Source organism: Tauraco erythrolophus, chromosome 1 (genome assembly GCF_009769465.1).
Source record: "Tauraco erythrolophus isolate bTauEry1 chromosome 1, bTauEry1.pri, whole genome shotgun sequence".
Taxonomy (NCBI): Eukaryota; Metazoa; Chordata; class Aves; order Musophagiformes; family Musophagidae; genus Tauraco; species Tauraco erythrolophus.
The window spans coordinates 40,415,522-40,443,156 of NC_141465.1; the positions used below are offsets into that span (position 1 = coordinate 40,415,522).

The 27,635-nt window shown below is 42.2% G+C and overlaps 1 protein-coding gene across 1 annotated transcript in view; it reads left to right on the top strand.

Moving 5' to 3' along the window:
• The first annotated feature begins 7,025 nt into the window (after nt 1–7,025).
• Nucleotides 7,026–27,635, top strand: part of SRPX (sushi repeat containing protein X-linked) — a 56,102-nt gene continuing 35,492 nt past the window's right edge. The window contains exons 1-2 of the mRNA XM_086615456.1: nt 7,026–7,105; nt 9,614–9,675. Coding sequence (XP_086471582.1) covers nt 7,026–7,105; nt 9,614–9,675 — 142 coding nt within the window. The remainder of the gene's footprint in view (nt 7,106–9,613; nt 9,676–27,635) is intronic.

A 27,635-nucleotide genomic window follows, 5' to 3' on the forward strand; every position in this document is an offset into this window, starting at 1 on the left:
GCTGGAGTTCTGTGGCCTTAACTGTTAGTGTTGTAAAACAAAATATATTTTTTTATGTGAAAAGTTGAATGCAGGCATTTCATGGGTTTTTGCTAAATAATTTTATTCTGTTTCAGTCTACAGAGTACCACTTTCAGTATGATACTCTGCAAAATTATAATCTTTGATGTAAGATATTATTTGGTTTAACAACCTAGGTAAGAATATTGAAGTTCACATTTTAAAGAGGATATTCAGATACTTACAAATACATATGCCTCTTTCTGTTTTGACTTTGAAAAATAGCAATAAAACTTTCAAGTTGACGTGTAGGCCATTATTAAGGAAGTTACTTAAGTACGTGCCTAATTTCATATATGACAGTAGTTCCATTGGAAACAGTACCTAAGAGTAGTGTAAGTATACAAATAAGTATCCTACTAAACTGGGACTTGGAGGAACCTTTCATTGCTGAGAGATGCTGAAGACCTTCACTCCTGCTGAAATCAACATAAGCTGATGGGACTTTCTCCTCGCAGAATCAGGCCCAATGAAAACTGGACATCCTCACTGGTGTTTCAGTTGGATTCTAATCCTGTGTTCTTTGAACATCCATACCTTAATGAGTCTCTAGTGAAGCTTTTCTTACAGGAAAATAATGTAACCAGAGTTACTATGGAATACATTGGTATGAAAAACAGATCATTTTGGGATACATATTCATGTTTTTCTCAGGCAACCTGGCTTTTCTTCAGATGGCGACTGACCAGCAGGAGTAATGAATCCCATTACTGGTATGGATGAGCAGAATGTTTGGGGTTTTAATTAGTCTAAGAAGCAGAAGTGACAAACCCACTATTCTAATTACCAGCATTCCTTCTAAATAAAATTTGATTTCTGAAAATTTAGTCTAGGCGAATAAGAAATATAACCCTTACCATGATGAATCTGATCCAGGATCTGTGTTTGCCCCTAAACTGAAAACTAAGCATACTAAAATATGCTTAGATTTTATGAATATACAGAAGCTTTACAATAAATATAAAATAAAGAATTATTTGTAAACTGAGTACTTTTCAGAATACTTTACAAGTGACAGATGATCTTTGTGGAAAACCTAGGAAAACGTTACTTAATTTCACTCACATACGAACACATTTTAATATGCCTTTGGCCATATTTTGCATTTGGATTATCAGTTTTCCTAATTTCAGAGTTGCTGAAGTTTTGTGTCTGGAGTTGTATTCGACCTAGAAGTTGATTCAGCTGAACACTTTGTCCCTGTAAGTATGACAGGTGCCCACATTCTTTCATGGGACCTCCTCTGTGCTACAGTAAGCATCATACTAAAATCCTGGATGCTTGGATCGTCCTTTGATGGAGTTAATTAAGATCCTTTTATTTCTGTTATTTTTCTTTGGGCTACTCTTGTAGCAATGAACATTACGTGAACTATTTTTTCTGCCCATGTGCATTATATTTACATGTTTTCTTGTTTTCCTGAATGCACATGTCATTTCTGTTCTACTTGGATAGTTGGATGTGAATAGTAAAGAAGTGGAAAAGGAGAAATAAAGTAAATACTGTCCTCGTTAATTTAAATAAGCTTTAATTATTTTAGTTGAGATCAATCACAGAAATTGTTACTGTAAAGACAATTTCTTTTTTTAAAATGTGAACCAATTTAGTGAAAAATATTACTTTAAAGTGGGAATTACCCTTAAACCTAATGCTACAGAAGTTTATGTAAAGGAATCTAATCTGATGTACTCCAAAGGAGTTTCAGGGACTCGTACATTTATATAGTCCATACACTTTGCATAAGAAGAAGCAGGAGCAAATTAATTCATTCAGATGTCTTTTTTACATGTCTTCCTCAGTAATAAAAAAGATTAAACAACTAAAACAAGTTACATGGACATGTTTATTAATTTAAAGGTGGGAGTTTTTAACAAATTCACAGCCCTCATTATAAAAGTGTAAGGGGGTTTTATTTATTTCTGAAAGGCTTTCATCAACTGATGAGTAGCAAAAAGTTGTAGAAACATTTATAGTACTTTTTTCTCTGTTTTTTCTTACTTTGCCAAAGATAACTGTATCAACTTACATCTTTATTTCTAGATTTCACAGCTCAGTCATACAACTGAGGTTGTGCTCTAGAATTGCTGGTTTTCTAAAATTTCACCATCGAACCTACCAGTAGGTGGAGTTTGTGCTCTTCCAAGGTGTCACTGTCTCATCCCACCCAGCCTCGGGAGCCAGAAATTTTCCTTCCCCTGGGCCCTGAAAAGCAGTTGAAGATATTTACGCTGCATCAAATTTTCTGATTCAAAATTCTCTGAAAACTTAATGTTTTCTGGTATATCACTTTTGGTGTTAAAGTTTTAGACTATATGTATTTGTAAAAATATAAAGATAGAAAAAATACAATTACTCATGTATTTCTTGAATACATAAATAATACTAAGTCTAGGTATACGTATTTGATCTAAAAAGAAGTGCTGTTAGTGCATCTTGCATACATATATACGTATATACACTGATACATGTGTGTTTATATATATGAAGATATGTATACATGTATAGACGTATGTATGTGTGTATGTATATGAATGATCAAACGTGTACCTGACCTCCTGAAATTTCCATTTCATCCATATATTTACATATGTATGTTTACTGATTTCCAGAAGCACAGGGTTCATTTGTACAGCTACTGTTCCTGTGCAAGGTCGCGGTGACTGAAGTAGAAAAGGAGAGAACATGCTGTTTAGACAGTGTTTGGTATACCCGAAGATGATAATAATATATCAAATGAACTTTGTGCAACTTTTTCCTTTTTCTTCCAGGAAATGGTTGTATAATATGCAAACTACGTCCAATCTTTGTCCCTGGAGAAGATTTGAAGTCATGCTGTTGACATTAGAGTAGTTGAAGTAAATTGAATTAATATCGCAACGGTAAACCACTGTAAGTCCTGAAAAGCATGTATACACACACTAATCTTACATGACTATTGATGAACTAGGCAGGGGTTCACTTAAAATGTACTCATGAATAAGGCATTAACTTGTCCAGCTTTTGACAACATCTAGCATTTTTGACATTCACTTAGTGTATCAAAAATGCTTTCTTGCACACAAAACCCATTCTGTACTCAATTTCTGTTGAAATTGCTGGCCAGGCTCCTTGCTGACCCAGAAAGGGGTGGTTCTTAAAGCAACATGCTTACTCTCCACTAGCCATGCTACTATCACTACTCTACATCTAATACCCCCAGGTGAAGGAGTAGCACTTCACTCAAGTTTATGACATGCACCTAGGAACACAGATGCTTAACAACACAGAAAATAAAAAATGTTCCAAAAATGCCTAAAATATCTGAATTAGCAATAGAAAGGAAATCTGTTTGAGTTAGATATTAAAATCCAATATTGAGCACATTTTAAAATACCCAAAGGTTGTATAGGAAAATGATAAACATTTACTGCATCTCTCTTTAAAATATAAATAAACTATCTCTAAATCCCCTCTGAGTATTTTGAAGAGCTATATTATTTATACTATTCACTTACAAGGGTTTCCAACATTTTCACACCCTGTTACATCTAAATTCATTTTAGAACTTAAATAGTGTCCTGGTTAAGAGTGATGAGGCCAATATTAGTGGTGAGAATTGGAGAAACTAATGCTTTGATAGTGGGTCTACTTTGCTCAATATCTCATACTGATGAGAACTCAAACTTCACACCTATTTGCCTTCTAAGACTATGTTGGAATTGCATTTTAATCACATATATAATTACCAGTCTCTTTTTCGGGACCAGATAGTAACGACTCAACAAAAGCATTGCAAAATCAAGATCTGGCTAAGTTGTTTTTCTTTTATTTGTACACAAAGAAGTCTTTCATTTTCAAGACCATTCATTTGATGTTGAAACAGTTTAGACACAGCTGTTTCCAATCACACTCATCAAAAGCTGAAGAGATACTAACAATTAGAATTTTTTAAGATGTTAACAGCTTAAAAAAAAATAGAGGTTTTGTTCTTTAGTATATCTGTTAAACATTAAACCCTATATCTGCTGATATACCACATACTATTCTTAAAAATGTGTATGCATCAGTCAGTATCTAACTAAGAATGCAATATCGTCTCCCCCCACAAAATTTCTTGTTTGCTGGCTGCCTAAGATGCTCTGTGAGTAGCACACATGCACCCCGCCAGATGGAAGGGGGGAAAAGGCAACTGGTGTTCTCGAAGACTTGCTATGTATGTATACTATGCATATGCTATGTATGCGCCTGACTGGGACTTCATCTTGAAATTTTCCATAGCAAGGTTTTTGGTAGTGGAGGAATTGAGGGAATGTTAGTCTAGCCAGCCTCTTTATGCCATTGCTGGAAGGGAAGGCGTGAGGCCACCATTAACCGGAAAGACCCAAGGAGACTTCTTCAGATCACTGATGTAGGGAGCATGTAAGTTCTCGGGGATGGAACACATAAAGAGTGCTGCCCTGAGGAATATCTTTTTTCCCTTAAATATGTTATTTCTACAGCCAGGGCAGTATATTCTTTTGTATTTTTGTCAAAGAGCATACTATTAAGGCTTAGGTCTGACCTAAGAAAGAGAATTATTACGATATCATTTAAGATTGTTGTTTCACACAAGAAACTATTTCGTGTTTATCTCTGTTATTTAAGCTTATAGAACAAGAATTTCCATTGGTCTACATCCTTCTGACGTTTTTAGCCGGTGTTGCCTCCTTGTTAGGCCAGCCTCTGGTGTTTCTTTTCTCTCTGTCATCTTTGGAAAACCAGCTTTCTATTAGAAAACATGACTATATCACTTAAAAATGCAAAATGAGCAAAGTCTCTGACAGGCACGCTATCTGTGGCAGAGGTGCCTTTTGAAAACGGCACTGATGAAGCTTCTACACTGCGTGAACCCATGTGCTGGCAGCAGGGTTTCACAAGCACATGCCAACAGCAGCAGCTTGGTAAGATTGAGGAATCTTGTCTGTCATTCCCCAGACAGTATTCTACGTGACACACATCCACCCGCCTCTTTCTGACCACATCTTCCCCCGACTCTTTTTAGCCTTTTTTCCTCTTGGCGCCCCCAGCTCCTCACCACAGCGGTGCCTACAGCAGAGCTTCTCTTCCTGCCCATTATCTCCGCAGGTCAATCCCAACCTTTGCTTCCATTTCAGTCTCCCTCTCCTGGACTCTTTGTGGGAGCTTCAGAATCGGCCCAACACTGCAGTGCTCTCCACCAGCCTGCAAGCAGGCAGAACACCTCCAGAGCGGGATGCAAACAGAGACCAGTGTCCTAGCAAAGTTCATACGCAACAGGCCGACATCCAGAGGGAAAAAAAATTGGCCCCAGGAGCTGGCAGTCACAAGCAGCTGGAAGGAAGGTCTGATACCACCAAACATTGAAAAACAAATAAGTATTTCTAAGTGTTGCTGTCACTGAACATCTTAAGAAAGTAATTAATAAACTTCAAAAATTCTAAGAATTGTACAGAAGAATTCCTTTTTTCAAATTATTATTATTTTAGGAATATCTCTATTTCTGCAGATATTTACATGAGTAACTTTAAGTATCAGAGCATTCTCATTCAGTAAGGCTATTCACCGGGCTTAAAACACTGTGTAGTTTGGATTGGGCCCCCTGTTTGTCATCCTCTTATCGTGACTAATCAAATCTTAGTTGGGGCTTCCAAAATTTAATTACGCACAGCTGGGTTGTTGGGTTTGTTTTTTTTTTTCCCTTGTCGTTCTTTTACTATTTGGAGAAAAATTATTAGACTGTTAAACATGATTAAAAATTGTACTTTAATTAATTTCTCCTCTCCATCAAAAGCTGTATTTTTATTATCACTGTAACTGTAGTTATATTACAGCTATTCTGGTACAGAGTAATAAAATTATACTTCTGAACTGCTACTAAAAAAAGCATGAAAGAGAAATTATGTGCTGAAATTAACTCCTTGGCATAATAATATATCTTTAAGTCTCCAACAGCACTTATCTTCACTTTGGGTGTTAACTGTTTTTTCAACTAAGACATTCTCACACACTTTCATTCTGTACTGTTGCTTAATTACTATTTTGAAAGTTTTCTTTCTTTAATCTGGGACTGCACTTCATTTACCTCCGAACAGTCAAAACCTGTGAATATTCAATGAAAAGCACACTGGTCAATTCTTGTGTTACGCCAGTAGTGCCTGGAACTCCAAATAACCACAAGCTTAAATATTTGGAATTTTTTCTATGAAAATTGAAAGCTCAACTGTAAGGAAAAAGTGACCAGGAGAAGGCTTTCAAATTCAAGAAATGTGACATTTGTTTAATACAGTCCTAGTTCCAAATGCTTTCTCCTATTAAAAGATCCCTTTAAAAAATTACTTTACAAAATCTCATTTATGTTACAAATTCGAAAAAGTTTTTTAAAGATGACTTGAACTTGTCTTTCAAGCCCCAGTCTTTTGGCTGTGTAAAACCGTCAAAAAAATGACAGTTTTACACAGCTGTCGTTCAAACAAGGACGTGCAATAAGGGTTACATTGCACAGAGAAACTCCAGAGCCAACGTGCATCCAAATGAAGGCACACCTCAGTATTGGCGTGTTTGCAAGGTTAATTTCAAGCAGTCCATGAAGGATACATTCACACAGCTAGTTATGCTTATACTTGCATGTAAATTTGAGTTGTAACTTGCAGACTGTGTAAACTCTTAAATCTCTTGCCTTTCTTAGGGCAGCTGGAACACTCCAGGAGTTGGATGCTAGAGGAAGACCAGCATCCCAGGCGAGCTCACGCACAACATACATAGTAAACTTTGCAGAAACCCATGCAGTCAACAGCCAAGACATAGCAAAAACTAGCCTGAAAATACTCGTAGTTAAGCTATTTGAATGGATGGAATCGTGCCTACACAATCAGGAGCAACACAAAAACAGTTTAGAAACTCAGCAATTACAGTGAGTCAAATGGTTTGCATGCCTGTACTAGTTTGGACACCATAGTGGCAGTTAACAGATGGCACCTATCATTGATGACTTAGCTCCTCACACAGACAGGCTGACCAGACAAGGAGGGTTTCTCACCACCGAGTTTCTGTACGGTGGTAATGCAGTTTTAAATGGCCAGAAAAAGCTACTGAAGAAGGGGACTGTGACCTCTATGGTTTGGATGATATTGGGACAGCTGATGGAGAAGCTTGTGCTTGCACTGTCCCACATGACATCCTTGTCTCAAAATTGGAGAGACATGGATTTGATGAATGGACCACTCAGTGGATAAGGAATGAGCTGGATGGTTGCACTCAAAGAGTTGTGGTCAATGGCTCAATATCCAAATGGAGACCAGTGACGAGTGGCGTTCCTCAGGAGTCAGTATTGGGGCTGGCATTGTTTAACATCTTTGTCAGCAACATGGACAGTGGGATCAAGTGCACCCTCAGCAAGTTTGCTGTGATGGACATGCTGGAGGGAAGGGATGCCATTCAGAGGGACCTTGACAGGCTTGAGAGGTGCGCCTGTGCAAACCTCATGAAGTTCAACAAGGCCAAGTGCAAGGTCCTGCACGTGAGTTGGGACAATCCCAAGCACAAGTGCAGGCTGGGCGGAGAATGGATCAAGAGCAGCCCTGAGGAAAAGGACTTGGGAGTGCTGGTGGATGAGAAGCTCAACATGAGCTGTCAATGTGCACTTGTGGCCCAAAAAGCCAACCGTATCCTGGACTACATCAAAAGAGGCGTGGCCAGCAGGTCGAGAGAGGTGATTCTGTGCCTCTGCTCTCGTGAGACCCCATCTGCAGTACTACATTCAGCTTTAGGGACCCCAACATAAGAAGGACATACGTCTGTTGGACTGAGTCCAGAGGAGGGCCATGAAGATGATCCAAGGGCTGGAACACCTCTGCTATGAAGACAGGCTGAGAGAGTTGGGGCTGTTCAGTCTGAAGAAGAGAAGGCTCTAGGGAGATATTCTAGCAGCCTTCCAGTACCTAAAGGGGGCCTACAGGAAAGTTGGAGAGGGACTTTTTAAAGTGTGTGTAGTGATAGTATTATCCAACAATGAAAAAATTAAATTTTTTGAAATAATTGAATGAAAGGCTTAGCAGGCCGTTTTCACATATCTAAAGACAGATAAGCTCACAAGGTCTGAGAACAGGATGACCATCCTTGAAGTTATAAAGAGTGACTCATTGAAAAACTCCCTATCAAGAGTTTGCCGTCCTTGAAGGGGGAACATCCCAGAAAACATATAAACTTTGTTATCATGTTTTGGATTGTCAGCATGTGCAGCAGTAACTGGGAGAAAGATAATTCCAGCAGGGGGAGATCGCAACCACTGACTCATGGACAACTCACCCTAAATGTACCCCAGACTCAAAAGAAAAAGGCAGAAGCAATGGACTGAGCATGCGAAGTAATTTACATGCTAGGCAAGAGAAAATTAACCAATTATTTAAGAGAACAACTCTGAATATGTACAATTTTGGGGAAATGTTATGAATATAGAATCATAGAATGGTTTGGTTTGGAAGGCACCTTAAAGATCATCTAGTACCAACCCCCTGCCATGGGCAGGGACACCTTCCACTAGATCAAGTTGCTCAAAGCCTCATCCAACCTGGCCAATATGTATGATTACAATGTATCACTAAGAGTCTATCCCAGGACCGTCTGTTCATGCTAGGTGGAGATATCCCCCATGCACTCAGTGCCAAATAAAGTATTCCCTGCTTTCTAACACTACAAATTGTGTTGGAGAGTTTCTGTCCAGAGTTTTGGTGACAATCGGACAAGGGGTAATGGCTTTAAACTGAAAGAGGGGAGATTTTGATTAGATATAAAAAAGAAATTCTTCACTCTGAAGGAGGTGAAGCACTGGAACACGTTGCCCAGAAAAGCTGTAGATGCCCCATCCCTGGAAGTGTTCAAGGCCAGGTTGGATGAGGCTTTGAGCAACCTGATCTAGTGGAAGATGTCCCTGCCTATGGCAGGGAAGGTTGGAACTAGATGATCTTTAAGGTCCCTTCCATCTCAAACCATTCTATGGTTCTATGACAAGCTGCAGCTGCATTCAGACTTTTACTGGCAGCGGTTTCTCGTACAATGCTATCATATTAGTATAGACCTTATATTCTCAGGAAGACTATCTAAATGAAGGCCAGTGTTTTGAAAATAGGTACCTAAAAGGACATGCACAAAGAGAAAGCAAGAGATGTCTAACCTATTAAGATCTGCTTCAGATACTTCTATTGTTCCAGCACATTTGAGCACTGAACTTCTACCAAAGCCTTGCAGCACCGATAAACCACAGAGATTATCACTATTTATTACAGATTTCTAACATTCTACTTTAATCTTTTCTATGATATCTGTGCCAATAATAATAGCCTAAAGGACTCATTTTTCCTTATTTTCTACTTTCAAACAGATTAATGTTAGTCTTTTTAACCTCTCCTCACATGGAAATCTAATCTTTCCTTAGGCTGTTAAACTCATGGCTCAGATGATACTCCTTTAGGTTTTGTTACTATCTTTTTTTTTCTAAAACAAGGTAATCAAACCTGAGCATTGAAGCCTAGCGTACTGAAGCTGAATCTGCACTGGGCAGAGCAAGATCAACTTGGAGAAGAGTCAATGCTGAGGATCCAGTACCTATCCAGACCCATCCAGGTATTTTACTCCAGAGGAGCAACGAGCCTGGCCCTGTGGGTGCAGGAGGTGCACTCACTCTGGGGCATGTTTCAGTCTTGGACACCAAAAGTAGTGCATTTGAGTGGGGAGGTATACTTCAAATGCACTCCTGATCCAAATGTAAACTCTGATAAGAAAATGTTTTGGAGAAAGCTCCCAAACGCCGCACCCACCCACCCAGATTTTTATTCTACTTACCAGCAAGATCCCAGTTCTTTCTTAGGCCACTTTGGTATAGCCAGTCTCAGAGGTTGGCAAAATTGGCACCTCTTCTTCTTCTGTTTCCAAACTAACATTTCCCCTTGAGATGACTATCCTCCTTCTGAAAATTGGTGTCCCTTATTTTTAGAGAAATATTCCTTTACTTATTAGATTGTATTTCCCTATTTGTCTGTGATGGGTGGGACCCTTGGAACTCCCTTGTGATCTCTGCCCCTTACTGCCCCAGCATGCAAACTCTTTACAGTAAAGACAGCATGCTGGCTGGGGCCACTGCTTTCCTGCACTTTCAGCAGTTTATAGTGTCCATTGGACACTACCTTTAATGGTGGAATATTAAAAAAAAATAATTTCCAAGCTGTGGTCAAGCTACAGCGTTGACAGATCTCAAACTTTAAATTTGATTCTCTGCCTGAAGCCCTTGCTTCTGTAGGCTAGGAGGGACTGGCGAATTTGCTGTTGTCTGGAAGGCGGAAAATCAGCCTCTAGTCTTTGTGGTTATGGAGGAAAGCCTGAAAATGTGACCCCACAACACCCTAGCAGCCCAAAAAGTTAACTGGGAAATGTAAAGACTTCCAACTTTTTTTCTTAACCTCATGACTTGAGGATCTGACTCATGATTTTTGAACACTTAAGGCTGGCCATCTGCAAACTACTGAGCAACCAGAGCAGCTCATCTTGAAAAGCGCAATCTGCTTCCCTGCACTGCTGCCCGCAAAACTCTCCAGGCCTGCGCCAGCAGCCACTGCCACCCTGGACGGGACGCGAGCTGGCAGCGGCATACCTTCCAAGCGTGGTCCCACGTTGCCAGAGAAGGGACCGAAGCGAGCGCAGCTCTCCCTCCCCATCACGCCCTGCTCAAGCGGAGTCCCAAGGCTGGCACATGCGAGAGGGTGCAGCCAGGGCTGGCTCCCTCCCGGCCTTGGAAGGAACGCTGTCCCGGCCAGCTCGGTGGCCTGGCTGAGGGTCGGGAGAGCGCAGCAGGTCAGGGCACACGGCGCCGGGCCACGGCACTACCGGGCGGTTCCTGCAAGCCACGTCGGGAGGGGAGCTGTGCCGCCGCCCGCCCGCGGGCGGGCAGAGCCCTTCGGGGAACAACGGCGGGGCACACCGACACCGGAGCTCCGGGGCGTGTGGGGCAGCGCGTCCCTTTCAAACGCCCGGGTCCCTTCCCGCCCGCTGCCGGTCCCGGCGGGAGGCGGGGCGGGGTGGGCGGCCTGCCCCGGTGGCGGCGGGAGGAGGAGGAGGAGTCTCCGGCGGCGCCCGGGAGCCCGCTCGGAGAATGTCTCCGTCCCACTCCTCCTCCTCCTCCGCCTGCCCCTTTGCCGCGCAGCCCTCAGCCGGGAAGGGCCGCCGCCGCCGCCGCCGCGCAGCATGGGGAGCTGCTGGCTGCGCCTCGCCGCGCTGCTCGCCCTGGGCGCTTGCCCCAGCCTGGCGTACGAGGGTAGGGAAGGGAAGGAAGGGGAGAAGGGGGCGGCGGGGGCCGGGGAGCCCCCCGCGGCGGGGCAGCCGCCGGGGGCGCGGGGAGGGAGCGGGGAGCGCGGCGGCGGAGCCGACTCCTCCCGCCGTGCAGGGGCGCGCTGGCCGCCCGCCGCCGCGCCTCGGCCCGGGGCGCCGGTGGGAGCCGCGGGGGGAAGAAGGAGCGCCGCGGTGCCCCCGGCCGCCCGGAGGGCCCTGAGGGTCGGGGTGCCCCTTGCTGCTCCCTCGCCGCCCGAAGCGCTTTGTCTCGTCCTGCGTCTTGTCCGTCCCTTGGCTCTTCCCGGGGCGGCCGTCAGCTCAGAGGAAGCCTTATCCTCGGTTTAGAGTCCCGGGTTATTAGGCGCGATTAAAACTTTAATCCGTTTTGGGTTTAAACATGCAGTGGTAGCCCATCGCGTTTTCGCATGGGGCATCACATTTGCATCTCCATGCCGTTATCCTGGCAAATTTACAGAGGACCGAGAAGAGAGAAGACACCCACTCGAAGTTGCTTAAGCAGAATAGAGGCGCTGTGTTGTGCTTAATTGTAAAGGGAGGGAGAGAGAGTATATGCCTGAACTACCAGCCCTGGCTCCAGGACCTTGGCACTTACAAGTCTTTCACCAGTTTTTGTTGCCCATATGTGATTGCACATGCAGAAAGCTAATCTCAGTTTTCAGTGTGAAAGATGAAAGGTTAAATCTGGCTAGGCTCTTATGCTTCTAGTAATTTTAAAAGTGTGTGCTTATGCTATTTCACTTGTAATTATTTTGATTTCCTTTAGAAAAATTTGAAATAAACTCAAATTTAGGTCCATTTCTGTGGCAAAAGGAAATTGGCATGTAGGTCTGCCTGTTCTTTTAAAGCAGCTGCATCTTGTCAGATTAGACATTTGTGACTTGGCAGACATTGCGAGTAAAGCCAGTGTAAACTGGCATGTAGTGGTGGTTTAACAGGTGTAGTCAATGAAAACTTGTGGTCAAAGCAAGTGGGTATTGCTTCAAATTGAGGTGTGTTACTGCGGGCTGCTAGTGAAGGGAGGCGATGAACAGGTGAGAAAGGTGTCTGATACAATTCACAGCTGTGCATGTGGGGAACCTCCGTTTGTCGATGGTACTTATCTTTTGTATCTGGGAGCCATCCCTGCTTAAGCCATAGTTCTGCCCGTGAAGGGACACAGAGTGGCATAATGATGGCATTTGGGAGTTGGAGTTTGCTTTTCTTATTTTTGTTCGTGTGCTTTGAGTGGCGGCTTTCCAACACAAAAGATGCTGAAACACACGTTTATGTTATTTCTTTGCAAAACACTAAGGTATTGGACGCATCAGTTGCTAAATCAACAAAGACAACAGAAGTTTCTGTCCTGGCATTTCTCTGAGGACTATTGTACTGCCAAACTCTCTTTATTTTCTTAGGAAGATGACTGAATGCTTTACTTTGCGGTTCATGTGCATGTTAGTCTTCAATTAGTTTGCAGAGGATGCTAATATCCTGTCCTTCCCTTTCTTCCTAAAAGGCCAAATATAACTTCTCCAATCTCAAAAATCCAATTTTTACATGTAATCTTCAAGTTGGCTGCACAATAGCCTGCTTGTTTCAGCTTTCGCTCATTTGAAAGTCCAATTTTCCTCTTATGCTTATTGTCAAAGGCTCCAAAGAGCTTAAATCATCAGCAGATGGATTTGTAAACCCTAATATAAAGTTAAGATTTCATGTTCCATTTCTTTTGTTTGTTTGTTTCTAATAGGGAAAATGTGATATTTCTTCAAATCTTTATTCCCAATATGAAATCTAGTGAAACTGTAGATAGGTATCTTTTTTAATGGTACTATGTGCATATGTAACTGTGCACATTAGGTACAGAATGCCATTAAGTAAACTAAAACAGACTTTGAAAAATCTCTGTGGAATAGGTGTGTATGTGGCCCTCTTGAATAAGGGTTATACATGCATATGTGTTTGAGTGAACTGTTAGCAGGAAGTTAACGACTGTTTTGTAGACAAAGCCGAACAGTCCATTTTGCATTCATATGAAACGCTTATTTCAGTAGTAGTTTGTTACCTAAACATGAGAGAGAGCGTAATCAGTTCTTGAATTCATAGAATCATAGAATGGCATAGGCTGGAAGGGATCTCAGAGATCATCTAATCCAACCTCCCTGTCATGGGCAGGGACGCCTCTCAACTAGACCAGGCTACTTAAGGCTCCGTCCAACCTGGCCTTGAACACCTCCAGGGAGATAGAATCATTCATAATTTGATACCACCGAAGTTTTTAGTGTAGAGCATTTGCGCTCTGTAACCCAAAGACTATGGTGAACACCGCACTAAATAGAAATAATTTACATGCTGTAAACAGAATTTAGTGATTGATATTTGATGGTAGGCAGTAAAAATCAAGGCAGTATTCTGTCTGTGAAAATGTCATTGATTTAACTATCTCATTGGCATTAGGAAGGCAATTGAAAAATACCTGAGTGCTTAAGGTTCTTAAAATACTTGAAAGCATTTAAAGCAGCTGGTGCGTTACCTGTAACTGTAGTTTCAAATCTTGAAAGGAAGCCCTTGGTCTTTTTACATTATTCCATTCAAAGCCCGTGATGCACTGATGAAACTCTCTGATGGCACCACTCAGAGAAAAGTCTGTTTGCTCTTCAAGAATGTTTTAGAGGTGCATCTTTTGGAAGTTAAAACAGCCTTAAAACCTTTTCCCTAAGGACTAAAGAGAGAGAGAGAGGGGACTTTTGAGCTCTTTAGTGGCTCTTTCTCATCAGGTTCTACTCTTCCATTCTTTTCTGTTGTTTTTTTTTTTTTTTTTTAGCTGTGAAAAACCAGTGTAGGTCTTTACCCATTTGGGCTTGGGCAGAGCACTGCTGACTGTCCAGTAGTGCTGGGTGAGCGTACAGGTGTACATACATACATATATTCATACAGAAATCACTTGTTTGTTGTTGTGAGTACATGGAGATTAAATCAAGTGGCACTGCCTGGTGTAAGACTTTTATTCGTGTCTTTATGCTTTTAGTAGACAGATGAAAGGAAAAGCTAATCTATGACAAAATTAATGGGAAGTGGTTATACTGTATGAAAAAAGAAACTGAGCCTCAGAACAGGATATTGGTGTGAAGGGACCATGAACCTCAAGAAAGATGTCATTAAAATCACTTAAACACTATGTAATATTTGAAAATATGTATGAGAGTTAAATCAATGAAAAACAATATATACATGTGGAATGCTTGCAAATATATGTATATATTTGGATTAAATATGAGTAGATAAGAAGTCTGTTTGGTTGTGGAAAGGGTAGCTTTTCTCAAAGTTGCATTGTAGAGCAAGGGGTGCATCTGCGGGCGAGACTTCTCAGTGCTGCAGCGGTGCAGAGAGAGGCAGTCCTAGCCCAATTGAGTTTATACTGTAAATAGACAAACGATAGGAGGACAAAACTGAAGGAAGTCAATATTTAGGATTGCTTATAGTCATATGATAGGTTTCAAAAAAATGCAACATTTCAATTTATATCTTGATTCCCACGTGTAGCTCCTATCCATCAGACCAAGCTGTAAAACGGTCAAGAAACAGTCTCCAGGCCCCTAAGCAGCTGGCGTTCCGCACTGCCAAGGGTGGGGCCCGTTGTGTCAGCTGAGGGTTTTTTTTGTTGTGTGGTGTTTTGTTTTTTTTTTTAATACAGCTTGCTCTCTGCCTATTAACCTTAGGCGACAATTTGTGTAGAAGTACACACAAGATCCACTTCTGTGCTCAGTTCTATGTATGCTGGTCCTCTGAAGCTTAGGGCACTGATAGGGAGCTTGTGGTGGACACAGATAGAAGTGTTGTGCATGGTGGCTAAACACAGAACAGAAAGGCAGTGGCTGCCCTCAAATTGCTTGCTGTCCAAGTACAAGACAAAACCCAGCATGTGAATACAAGCAGATAAGTATGTCCTAAGGCACAGCTTTCATAGAGTCATAGAATGTTTTGGGTTGGAAGGGACCTTAAAGATCATCTAGTTTCAACTCCCCTGCCATAGGCAGGGACACCTTCCACTAGATCAGGTTGCTCAAAGCCTCATCCAACCTGGCCTTGAACACTTCCAGGGATGGGGCATCTACAGCTTTTCTGGGCAACCTGTTCCAGTGCCTCACCACCCTCACAGGGACGAATTTCTGCCTTAGGTCTAATCTAAATCTCCCCTCTTTCAGTTTAAAGCCATTGCCCCTTGTCCTGCCGCTACACGCCCTTGTAAAAAATCCCTCTCCAGCTTTCTTGTAGGCCCCCTTTAAGTACTGGAAGGCTGCAATAAGGTCTCCCTGGAGCCTTCTCTTCTGCAGGCTGAACAACCCCAACTCTCTCAGCCTGTCTTCATAGCAGAGGTGCTTCAGCCCTCGGATCATCTTCGTGGCCCTCCTTTGGACTCTCTCCAACAGCTCCGTGTCCTTCTTGTGTTGAGGTCCCCAGAGCTGAATGCAGTACTGCAGGTGGGGTCTCACAAGAGCAGAGAGGGAGAATCGCTTCACTCGACCTGCTGGCCATGCTTCTTTTGGTGTAGTCCAGGATACAGTTGGCTTTTTGGGCTGCAAGTGCACATTACCAACTCATATTGAGCTTCTCATCAACCAAAACCCTCAAGTCCTTCTCCTCAGGGCTTCTCTCAGTCTCTTGCTGCCCAGCTTGTACTTGTGCTTGGGATTGCCCCAACCCACGTGCAGGACCTCACACTTGGCCTTCTTGAACTTCAAGAGGTTCGCACGGGCCCACCTCTCAAGGCTGTCAAGGTCCCTCTGGATGGCATTCTTTTCCTCCAGCGTGTCAACCACACCACACAGCTTGGTGTGATCAGCAAACTTGATGAGAGTGCACTTGATCCCACTGTCTATGTTACTTTATCCAAAGAGTTGTACTTTGGACAGGTTGGCTCCCTCTAAATAAGCTCCAGTTAGCTGGATGGTTGCGTATGAATGAATAAGACTTCTAGCAATAGAGAAGCCTAATAGAAATAACATTTTCATGTGTCCTCAAATGCAGCAGATATGTCATATTTATATCAATCAATATATTGACTCATCCTCTGATGCTGCTTTCATATTTTCTCATGTGAAGTGTGCCATCTTTGTGAGCTATAGTAATTCCCTATGGAAAACTCCTCATGGCTCTAAGTGTTACCAAAGCACTACATTTCTTTCTGAGTAGTCCTTAAGTAATCAGGTCATCACATCCTCCGTGATAGGCCTGCTCAGGCTGCTCACTCTTCAGCAATAGCTGGGGCTTTGGTGCAACTGAAATCTCCAGGGTGAGATCACATAAACAAAATGAAATTAAGAAATTTTTCTGAGGTGCTTTTGATAAGTTACTCAGCTGTTCTTTTTCCTCACCGTGAAATACACCTTGGGAAAGAGCACAGGCAAGCTAACTGCGTATAACGGCTTGGGTAGTTAAGTCTAGGCAAGCACTCAAGATGGCACAGGAGGTACAATAGAACAATCAGTGGCAGTTACTCTTCACGCCTACAAGCTGTTGTATCCCTTTTATTATTGGTCCACTGGAGTAGTAAATGCTAGCAGAGATGCATAGGCTTCCTGAACATGTAGAGTGTAATAACACAGTGTTTATAAAAACTTGTAATTGAGATTGCCATCAGTACAGGTGAGGCTCTCGTCTGTGAAAAGTGTGAAGAGTAAGTACTGTGGTGCTGTACATGAGATTAGGTAGTGTAAGGGTCCCAGGAGCATCTTTGTTGGGACATGTTTCCAAGGATGAGTTCCCCAGCCCACTAGTGTGATTGATTGGAGTGGAGAGCAATGAAGAGGCAAACACCAACACTCCTATCCCTCCCTACCTCCACCGCAATCACACTACTAATTTTTTGGCCAAAAAGCATATCAGTAATCTAATACTTCATTAAATTGTAATGTATACTGTATTGTAATACAGACTGTAATTTAATACTGTCAATCTTTATCTTTCATGGTACTTCTGTGAAGCTTCTCAAAGTAGAAATGTTTTTTCCCAGCTCCAGTAACAAATTACATGTTCCTCTAAATACTTGGCTAATTTTTCTGCTTTTGAAATGGCTGTGTGTTGATTATTTTTTTATTTTACTGTCTCAAGTTATGTTGCATGTTTAAAAATTATGGTGTGCTGGTGATTGTCCGTTTCACAAGGCATTCACTTAAATTTTTTTAGCACAGTAGATGAACAGCTCAGACATGGCTGGCTGGCCAGCACTCCTCTGCCACTATTTCTGACTATTGATTATATTTAAAGGGCACTGTTAAAGTGGTTCAAACTGAAAATTTATGCAGCAGTACCTTGACAGTAGCTCCAAATTATAGGTTTTAACTTTAACAGTTCTGATCTTTCCTGTAACTTGAAATAGCCACTTAAGAGCTCTCTCTGCCAGAGTTTGAAACCACTTCAACTTGTCATTTTGGCATAACTGTACATGAAGAGAGAAAGCATTTTTGTATTTCTTGAGAGACCCATGGAAATAAATTGAATTTCCCCAAGTTAATACATGTGGGAAGCTCAGCTTTGCCAATGTCTTCCTTTGGTTTGCCTGAACAATCTTGACAAGATTGTGTTGTGCTTGAGGAAATAAATGGTGTCTTTGCCATGTATGTAACACACAGAAATGTGGAAGGAGTAGTTACATGGAGAGTAAAGCTCTGTCAAGTGCAACATCAGCATGATAAGAAATCCTTCCCCCACCCACCATTATCTCTGACTAGTGTTTCTTGGCAGCTGCAGGGATTTTTCCCTGAGAGAAATGTCTAAAATTACATCCCCCTCTCCAGTTCTATGAAGATGGAGGGAGAATTTATTTAGTATGGGAGCGCATTAAGAGCCCGCTCCCAGCATGCTGAAGTGAGTCTGTCAAAATATCTTCGTGCTGGGCTACTGCGAAAATGAAACTTTTCTGCTAAAAGGCTTATTCGAGGAGAAAGTGTTGCTCATGGGTTTTTGCTTGTTTCCTAAACAGGAGTTTCTGGACTGGCTGTGCTGCAGTTCCCTGATTTGGCTGGCTAGTCTTCATCACCAACTCCTGGTTTTTATTTTTAGTGCTATTTTTGTGTTTTCTTCTCTAGCGCTTCATAGGTGCTACCTTGCAAAAGCAGCTACTTTGCATTGCTTCATATCCCTCTCAACAGCATCTCTTTTTCTGATTACTTTTGGGAATTGTGCTTTCCCTCCAGGAAACATTAGACAACTGTGACCTGTTTGTGCCCATCACGGTGGACTCCTTGTTCTCTCCCTGGCCGTCCTGGTTTCATCCTACCCAACTGTGCTGCCTGACTCCTGGTGTGTAAGACCTTGGGCAGGGTCCCTCGCCTCGGTCCCTATTTGTTCAGGTGCTGACTTGGTAAGGTCCAGGTCCAGACCTTGGCCAGGGCTCCTGGTCATGTCTGCAGTACAGGAGAGACTTCCAAAATGGCTTTCTCCCAAACCTACTCTTGTTCCTGTTTCACATTGCTGGAAACATCCCCTCTTCTCTCACTCCGGCAGCAATTTTCAACTCTTTTCTACTCTCCGGGTTGTGTTTTTTAACTTATCTCTTGACTTTGAGGTGGGCTGCTCAGCTTCCTCCACTGCCCCTGACTGTGAGTAACGTGGTGGCTTCATGTGTGGTATCACAGTGAGTTGCTGCAAGCCTCTGGGGAGAGGGAAGCCTGCTGGCGAGGCCAAATCCGGACATGGCACTCATAAATTTGTATCTAGGATGTCTTCTTTTACCCTCTTGTGCTATTTGGTGTGAAATACGCACCGAGGGTGGGACACGTTTTATTGCTTTGGATGGTGCTGTCTCTTTCCACTGGCCTTCTGGTGGGTCTTCACTGCCCTGGTTTCAGCTGTCAAACAGCTTGGTAGTTGGGAGAGCTGCTGTCCGCTCCCGGCAGTGTGCAGGGCAAATTACAGGCTGGGAGAGGGAAACACCCCCGGCTGTGCCGGAGCGCTGAGCTTCTGCCAGCCTGTGCCACTCAAGCTGGGGGCAGGTGGATGTTTTTGGCAAAGGTTTTTGCCGTTTGAGCAGATGTGGTTTGTATAACTTCACGCTTTTTGCTTACTCAATGAAACCATGTCTTCATCTGAGAACAGATGACATTGGTGGGGTTTAAGTTAGCTACTTGGAGACATCAAGTTTTGCTCGGCGCATAGAGCTCAAAAAGAAAATGAGAATGCTTGAAATGATGCATGTTCTGGGTCGCTCTTGTGAAACAGGTCATTATGAGCTATTTTCAAGGTGGGGAGGGTGGGATGGGACCTCCACAACCAAAACATGCAAGATGCCTATCATAAAGATTCTTGATTGCATTCAGTTGTTTGAAACTGGTGAGTAAGTATCTATATATGTGTATATAGTCTTTGAATTGTGATACGCAACTGTGTCCTTCGAGGGGGCACAGAAGAAATTTCTACACCTTCACAGCAAAATATAGAACAATACATTTTATGTTACTGCTATCTTTTGCTCCAGATCTTGCAGTGGGTAAAAATACACATCTGTGAGAATAGTCCACATATGCAAGTTGGATGATTTAGAAGTTTGTGTTATAAGGAGAGTTTGTTTTGGAGTTTCTGAAATTACTGTGGTGGTGTTACAGAATGAAACTCTTTTTTTCCAGTCATGTAAAATTTAAAATTTGTCCCAACTCTGAATAGATGGGTTTTCTTACAATTTGAGCAGTGTGATTGAAGACATCTGATTTTATTCTTCCCTACTTCTCACCCTCTTCTTCTTCTTTTCAGGAAATGCCATTGTCATTTAGGGTACTGGATTTAGACATGTTGTATATCCACTAAGAATAGCATTGCAGTTTGAAAGTAGTCATGCATTTGGACTTCTCCAGCAGTCCCTTGTCATGCTGCATGGTTTACCCAAAGCCTACACTTAAACCAGTGTGGGCTGGCAACATGAGTCGCTTAGCAAAGTCTGTCTCCTTTTAGGCTGTACTGTGAGAGTTTTAACCTGCTAGGATCTGTGGTCCATCGTGATGCCCCTCAGAGGTCTTTCATCAGGCTTCCTGACGCTGACTGGCCAGACTGGGGGAGATGCTGCTTCCAGCTCCTGCCTCAGAGTTAAGTTATAAGCCTGTGCCAGTTACTTCTTCAGAGTTGTCAACTTTCGGGTGATGCATTTAAAAATAATTACTTGATTTGAATCTGCCTGTCTTGAGTCCGTCCATTGTGGCTCTCTAGTTACACTGTGTCACTCATAAGTAAAACACACCAAAATTAACATGCCTCTATCCAGCTGTTCTTGAAGATTAAAAACACGTTGGCTCGCAGACATTCACTGTTTTAAGCTGCCCAGGGGCAGATATGAGAAACAATACGCCTGGCACTGAGTTACAGTGGCAGTGAAGTGTTTAAATAAAAAAAAACAACAACCCAACACATAATAAAAAGATCTTTCCTATACTTTACTTTTCTGGGAAAGGAATGGATGTGAGTGCTCCAGAAGGCTACTTGGTGCTGGAAGGGAGTATCTTTCTTACTTGTAGTAAGGAAAAAAAGGGCTGACTGGCTGAAGGTGTTTTTTTGTGAAGCATCTGACAGGTAGTTTGCTTCAACTTTGTACCACTGATTTCTTTTTGTGACATTAAGGCAGCTGGTTAGCCTGTGTCTGCATCCTCTTTGTAAGATGGTTTGTCAGGAGAGCTTTGAGTGAAAACATTCACATCGGAGCAAGTACGATTGCTGCTATTGCACGTGCAGTGCATTGTATTAAGGAAAGCTGCATTGGTGTGTTGAGTTATGGAACTGTTACAGGTTGCTCTTGGGTCTCTCTAAAGCTGAACAGGGGTGACCTGTGCCTGGTTGTGGTTCAGGGCGTACCTGTGCGCTCCTCTGGCTAGTCTTTCCATTGCCCTCGTTACTGCTTCCATCACAGCTTCTGACTGTGTTCCCATTTCAATAGGTCTCAGGAATCACATTTTGAGTGTCTTGTTGGTACTTGGCGTTTATTGTAATTAGATAGGAAATACGTGTCTGTGTGAAACAGGAGATAACCGTATCTGTAAACTTGTTTTGACTTTGAATTTAAGGTCATTTCCAGTCAAATGCATCCAATCCTGAGTAGTTCTGCAATAAAGGAAGGCAACTTTTGTGTAAATGCCAGCAGTGCTGTTGGTGTCACTGACACCTTTTTGTCCTTCCCACCAGCACACTGGAAGCTTGCAGTGGTTAACTGGCTGATAACTTGTCATCTTTTCAGAAAATACAAACATCTGAATTGGTTTTTGGCTCTGTTTTTAAAAGTGCTTCTGACTGGGGACTCTGTGCCTCTCCAACTGAATGTCGAAACCAAGAATATTAAACTGTATCTTTAGATGGCTCCAAGGCATTTCAGACCTCATAGATACCAGTAACAGCGCAGGATGTGCGCTGCAGCCCTGGAAGGTATTTTGGTTTATTCATATCCAAAATCATCCTTTTGCAATATTTTGTCTGCCAGTTTGTAGGGAAATCTTTGATATGTGGCATACTTACAAAATGACTCAGACATTTTAGCTATAACATACATTAAAAAACATATATCGTGTGTGCAATAGAAGACAATCTTGTAACTCAATAGAAAGATAATATGATTGATTTGTAGCTGATTTCCCTGTTGGAAGAGTAAACCATTTTGCCAAAACAGATCAGTACAAAGGAATTGAAAATAGATTGTCCATTTGAGTTATAAAATATTTCCTTATTTGTGAGCCTCTCACAATGAAATGGGGTTTGATTTATTTGCAGTGAGTGAATGTCATCTCTGAAGCAAAACCCTGGTCTCTCTTTACTCTTTTGCCTTTAACAAAGATATTCTTTATGCACAAAGACAATGAGAAGGGATGGGGAACAGAAAAAAAAAACCATATTTTAGTACATGACACATGAGAATAAATTCATATGTTATTAACGGTTTTTGTGGTGTAGAACCTGATGGTTCTCAGGGTTCCAGTTTGCTGGAAGCTATGCCCTCCAAAATGTCCTTGGTCTTTCTTGGGTGAAGACACTTTGGTAAGTGGGACTGTCAAATGGCAAGAGGTGCAAAAGGAAGACATAAATAAGACCTCATGACTGCATAGATTAGTTATTGCACAATTTAAATAAACTTCAGCTGGAAAGCCCTGCACACCAGGGCTGTACTCTTCAGCAGACTGCAGGCTCTTCTCCTCATTATCCTCCTCCTAAGCTGTGGTGAGAGCTGAGGCAGCAGTTTGTTTTGGATTGTATTTGCTCAAACAGTTTTTCTAAAACCATCCTGTTTAGTTCTTAGTCACTTCTAGTTTCCACTGTGGAAGGAGCCATGAGGAATCCCGGCCATCGCAGCGAGATACTCTGTGTGTGTGTGTGTGTGTGTGTGTGAGCAGGGAGGGAGGAAGGCTTGGCAGGCTGCATGATACACAGCAGCTTACAAGTTCATACAGGATTGCATCTCTTTCAGGCTTTTAGTTCTCAGCCGCCTGCAGTGAGGGTTCTCCGGCCCCATAACAAGCTCCTGAATATGTTTGAAGCCTGGAGTGTGATTTACATTGGGGAGCTGGCTGATGGACTGGTCCTGCTAACAGCTTCTTGCTGAGGCGTCGGGTTGTTGAGGGATGCCTGAAACAACCTGTAATAAGCTGCTTTTTCCCAGAAAATGATTTCTGTTTTCAGAGCTGGCTGGGTGAGGGAGTTGGAACCAGGGAGCTTATTGTCAGATCTTGTCAGAGGTTGCCCTTGGCCTGATTTCTTACTGGCAAATGTTGGCTTGTCTCAGGCTGCTGTTGAACTGGTGCCTTTGCAAATAAGAGATGCTGAAGAGCCTGTCCTCTCTCTGCAAAGGGGCAGAGCGCTGAGAGGCAAATGACTGGATGAATTTAACCCCTTGCCTTCTGCTAGGAGTTCATGCTAAATGTAACATCTCATTTTCTTTGATGTAAAAAGGCCAGTACAGGACTATATATAAGCAGTGGAGGAGTAATGCTCGTTGTCTTTTGCACACAAGACGCACAACACTGTGGAACTGATTGCATGGTATGTTTCCAATTTTGCATATCATAGTAAAACTTCATAGGAAAGAAGGGGAACTTTAAATCCTGAAAAGCAATCAACAAAATTGAAAAGCACGGTTTGTAGATAGGCAAGTGAATGGACCTATTGGTTATTATTTGGTCTGTCTGCAGTGGAAATCCATGTGAAATCTTTCACCTTTTTTAATAACATGGGGTCAGATTTGCAAATGGAAGGCCAGAGCACTAAATCAAGGAGCCTGGGCACTTGATTTTATTTTTTCGTCTGAGTGGTCCAAATCATTAAGGCTTTTTCCAGAAGCTATGCAGGCTCCCCACCTGAAAATATTTTTTTTTCAATTTTCTGTGAAACATCATGTTTGGTTGAGAGGCATAGAAAACTGTGGAGTCAGTATTTTTCAATTTTTAAAAAAAGAGGGCAGCTTTCAAGTTTCTCGTTTCTACATAGAGAACTTCAGGGTTAGGGCTATCTTGGCACCATGAGGACTGGCAGAGGGACAGGGTCCTCTCTCAGCAGCCCTGTCTCACTGTGCCCAGAGGCATCGAGCAGAGCTGGGATGGGGACCAGCTCCCGCTGCAGGGACAGGGTGGCTCCGAGGCCAAGCCAGCGGCACCGATGGGCGAGAGGCTGGCAGGGTTGGAGCTGATGTGAGTGTTACGGGGAGATATGTCTCATATGTTTGACCTCCAGCTGGATTTTGGGTTAAATTCCATATTATTTACAGTGTATTAATTCCTAGTAGTGACTTAGGAAATGGTTTCATTTTTCTATGAGAATTATGAGGTTAGTAGTTTTTGTGTAGGTTATTAATTTTTTTTCTCCCAGTGTGTTTGACATGCTCCCTTTTTGCATCCATACCTCTGGTCTGTATGACAGACTTGCAGGTTGTCAGTCGGCATTTAATGCAAGCCCTGAAATCTCATGAGTCAGTTTTTCAGGCTTTGGTGCTTCTATGAGGAGGAAACAGAGGTACGATGGCATCCCTATCCTGTCTTAATGAGACAAAACAACAGATCTTTGCTGTATGCCCCCAGTTTCTCCAAATAGCATATTTTGACACTGAGAAGAAACTTGGTGTTACAAGAATGCAAATGAATCCATAAATCTGTTATTTAAAAAGGTCTATTCTGCTGTGAGTTTGGTTTGCTCTTGCTGAGAGCATCTAGTTACCATCTTCAGGACGTTTATGAAACTTGAGCAATTTTTCGGTACTAAACTGCCTTTGTTGACAATCAAAATTCATAGAACTGGCTATTAAAGGATTGTATTCTAATTATGTTAAGTGAACCCTGACCTTGGTAATTTGAAGCTGTCTGCCAGCATGCTAGCTGGAGCTGGTCATTCTGGCCAGATGTTGTTCATCAGTGCTTGGCATCAGTCTCCCCTTAACGAAAGGGACCCACAGCACGGCCATCCTGACATAACCTAGCAACTTCATATTTTCCTGCTTAACCCTGCTGCTTCCCAGATCCCTCTGTCCTGATGTCAGGCAGCTGGGACTGGACTGGCCGCTGTCAATGGCATGGCAGCTGCAGGAGATATTTCCAGGAGCTGCAGGAGATGGAGCATCATCATTCTTGCTGGGGACCATGGTGCTGGCCACAGCCTCTCAGTATCCGCTCTTGGCCTCGCAGGATGAGAGGGATGGGTAGAAGGAAAAGGGGCGCTACTGGATATTTGGTAATGGTGTGATGCAAGCAGAAGGACAAGAGAGGTAGGCACATATGGTCACTTTCTCTGTTGCCGTGCGCTAGTCAGGGATGTGCTTCGGGTTTCTGCTTCCCTGGTCGCTCACTGCCTGGCTGAGTGGTGCAGGGGGCTCTGCTGAAGCTGGGGCCAGGTTACCAAGGGACAAGGAGAATCCCTCAACACTTACAGAAAGGATTAAGAAAAATCGTGTTTCCACTCTGTCTTCAAGGTCATACCTTTTGAAAAACTTACAGGTTGGCCACGTACACGTTTCTTTTCTCTCCAAACAAAACTTTTTGTTTCTTTCAGGGTCCCGCTTTAGGTGCTCTAGTCACCTCTCCTGTTTCTGGTAGTGCAGTGAATTTTCAGTGCCCCTTTCCCTCTCCTGAAAGAGCAGAGTGTAATTCTGAAAACGTGGCTTCACTGTGTTGGGGTCATTAATTTTGTTGAAGTTACTATATTGCCATTGCCAGATGTCTCTTTACCTTAAACCAATATTTAGGGTTCCAAAGACTGACAAAATTTAATTTTATGTTGATTTATTTACTTTCTAGTTTGGGGCATTTGAAGTTTCTGAGCATTGTCTTTGGCAGTATGGCTATATACCTATATATTTTAATATAAAGCTAATGCTGCTCACAAATCATGTAATTTCAGCAGATATAATTTAAAAGAATCGCCAAAAGATCAAAGTCTATTGGATCAAAAGCCATCAATACAGTATATTTCTTTGTAACACTCTTGTGACTTTTGTGATATGTATGTATCATTAGTGAAACTGGGGCATCTAAGCTAATATGCTTACAAATGACCTTGGTAACCACTCTTTCGGAAGGAAGCTTGTTTACTCTCTTGTTTTCAATGGAATTGAGAACTTGGAGAACATCTTTCCAATTGGGAGTTACCACTGACATGAATATTAATGAAAAATGAGCAAGGGTTTGGAGGGAGTATCTCAAATGTTCCTTTAAAATCTAATCAGCATTATTTTATGCTGGCTGTAGCAAAAAACTTTTGAATCTGCCTTAGGATATGATTAACATTTATTATTTTAAACAAAATGAGCAAGCTAGTTCTCATCAGTTGGTTTATACAACTTCTGTGCTTTTGGCTGTGAACTCCATATTAAATACTGTTTGCTTTGAGGCTATTTTTAATACTAGTCTTCAGAAATAAATTAAACTCCTACCTCCTGAGTCTTGACAGGAGGTGTTTACTTTATCCTTCAATTAGTTTGCTATTAAATTTTCAGTTCCTCTGCACCTCTTGGGTTGGTTGGGTTTTTTTTTGTTCCACCTGTTTTTCTGTTGTCTTTGCTCCGTTTTTGACCTGCTGACTGCCCTACATGGCTCTGAGTTGTTCCTTCAGCTCTTCCTCCCTAGTGTAACGCCTGCTTTTTCTCCCTCATGCTACCCTTGCAAAACACTAGTGAAGCATGAGTAGTCCTGGAGTCCTTAGAAGTCTATATTTTTCTTCCAAGAAGAGCCTCCAGGATTAATACCAACAGCGCTTAATGCTTTTGCCTGTTTTCAGGGTGTTTGCAGGTGTCATAGATAAAATAACATATCTAGAGCAGGGACTTTGTAAACCAATGTTTATGCTTCTAGTTTCTCTAAAAGGAAGCTGCTCACATGGAAGTGGGATGTAAAGTATGCTGTGACAGACTCCTCCTGAACTGCCATTGCATTTATTCGTAAGATGACTAGTGAGAAACTGCGAGCTGGCAAGTTGAAGCTAACTAGAGGAGAAGTCCTGCTTGAGCCAGTTGAGGATAATGATCCGCAATAGAAGATACATTTTTTTTTTTTTTAAAGTGGTGATTTAAGCAGAGAAGGTAAGGAAAAGTTGCGCAGGGGAGAAGTCCTCAAGAGAGCTTGCTGCCAGCATAGGGTTTACAGTAGTTCCATGTCGCTTCTGACACTGTGTGACTCCACTTATTAAAGAGCAAGAGGAGATCACAGTCAGTAACTTTACATTTTTCCACTCCAGTTCTGTTTTCTAAGAACTTGCTGGAGAGTTTCCTATGATTACAGGCAGCTCCAGATGCTCGTTTTTAAGTGTTGGTGTAGTGTCTGATACTTAGAGCTGAGACTCTTTTTCCTAGGGAGCCTTTCTTTTAGTGTCCTCATAAAATCTGAAAAATATTTTTTAAATGGCAGAGCTTCAGAAATAACACATGACTCAAGGATAAAGAGAAGAGAGGAAAGCAGTGTATCTGGTGCTGTAGTATTAGAAGTTAGATACTGAGATGTGCCTGTTTCCACTGTCAGCATTTAAAAAAAAAAATAAATTCTTCCATCTGTCACCAATTCGGAATAGATCAAGATTAGTTTTCAGTCTCTTCCTTTGGAAAGTTATCCCAAAGTCCACTGGAACTTGTCATTAAGGAGACTTTCAGCTTAAATGTTCTTTACTTAGTTAGCCAGTTACTAGTAGTTGTACCTCTTTTTGGTTACCAGTAGTAATACTTTTTTTCAGTTCCTTATTGTCTTCTATAGGTGGCCTTCTGTTTTTCTGCCTCTTTAATTTGTTCCTAAAACATAGGCCTACATTAAAGACCTTGTAATTTCTTA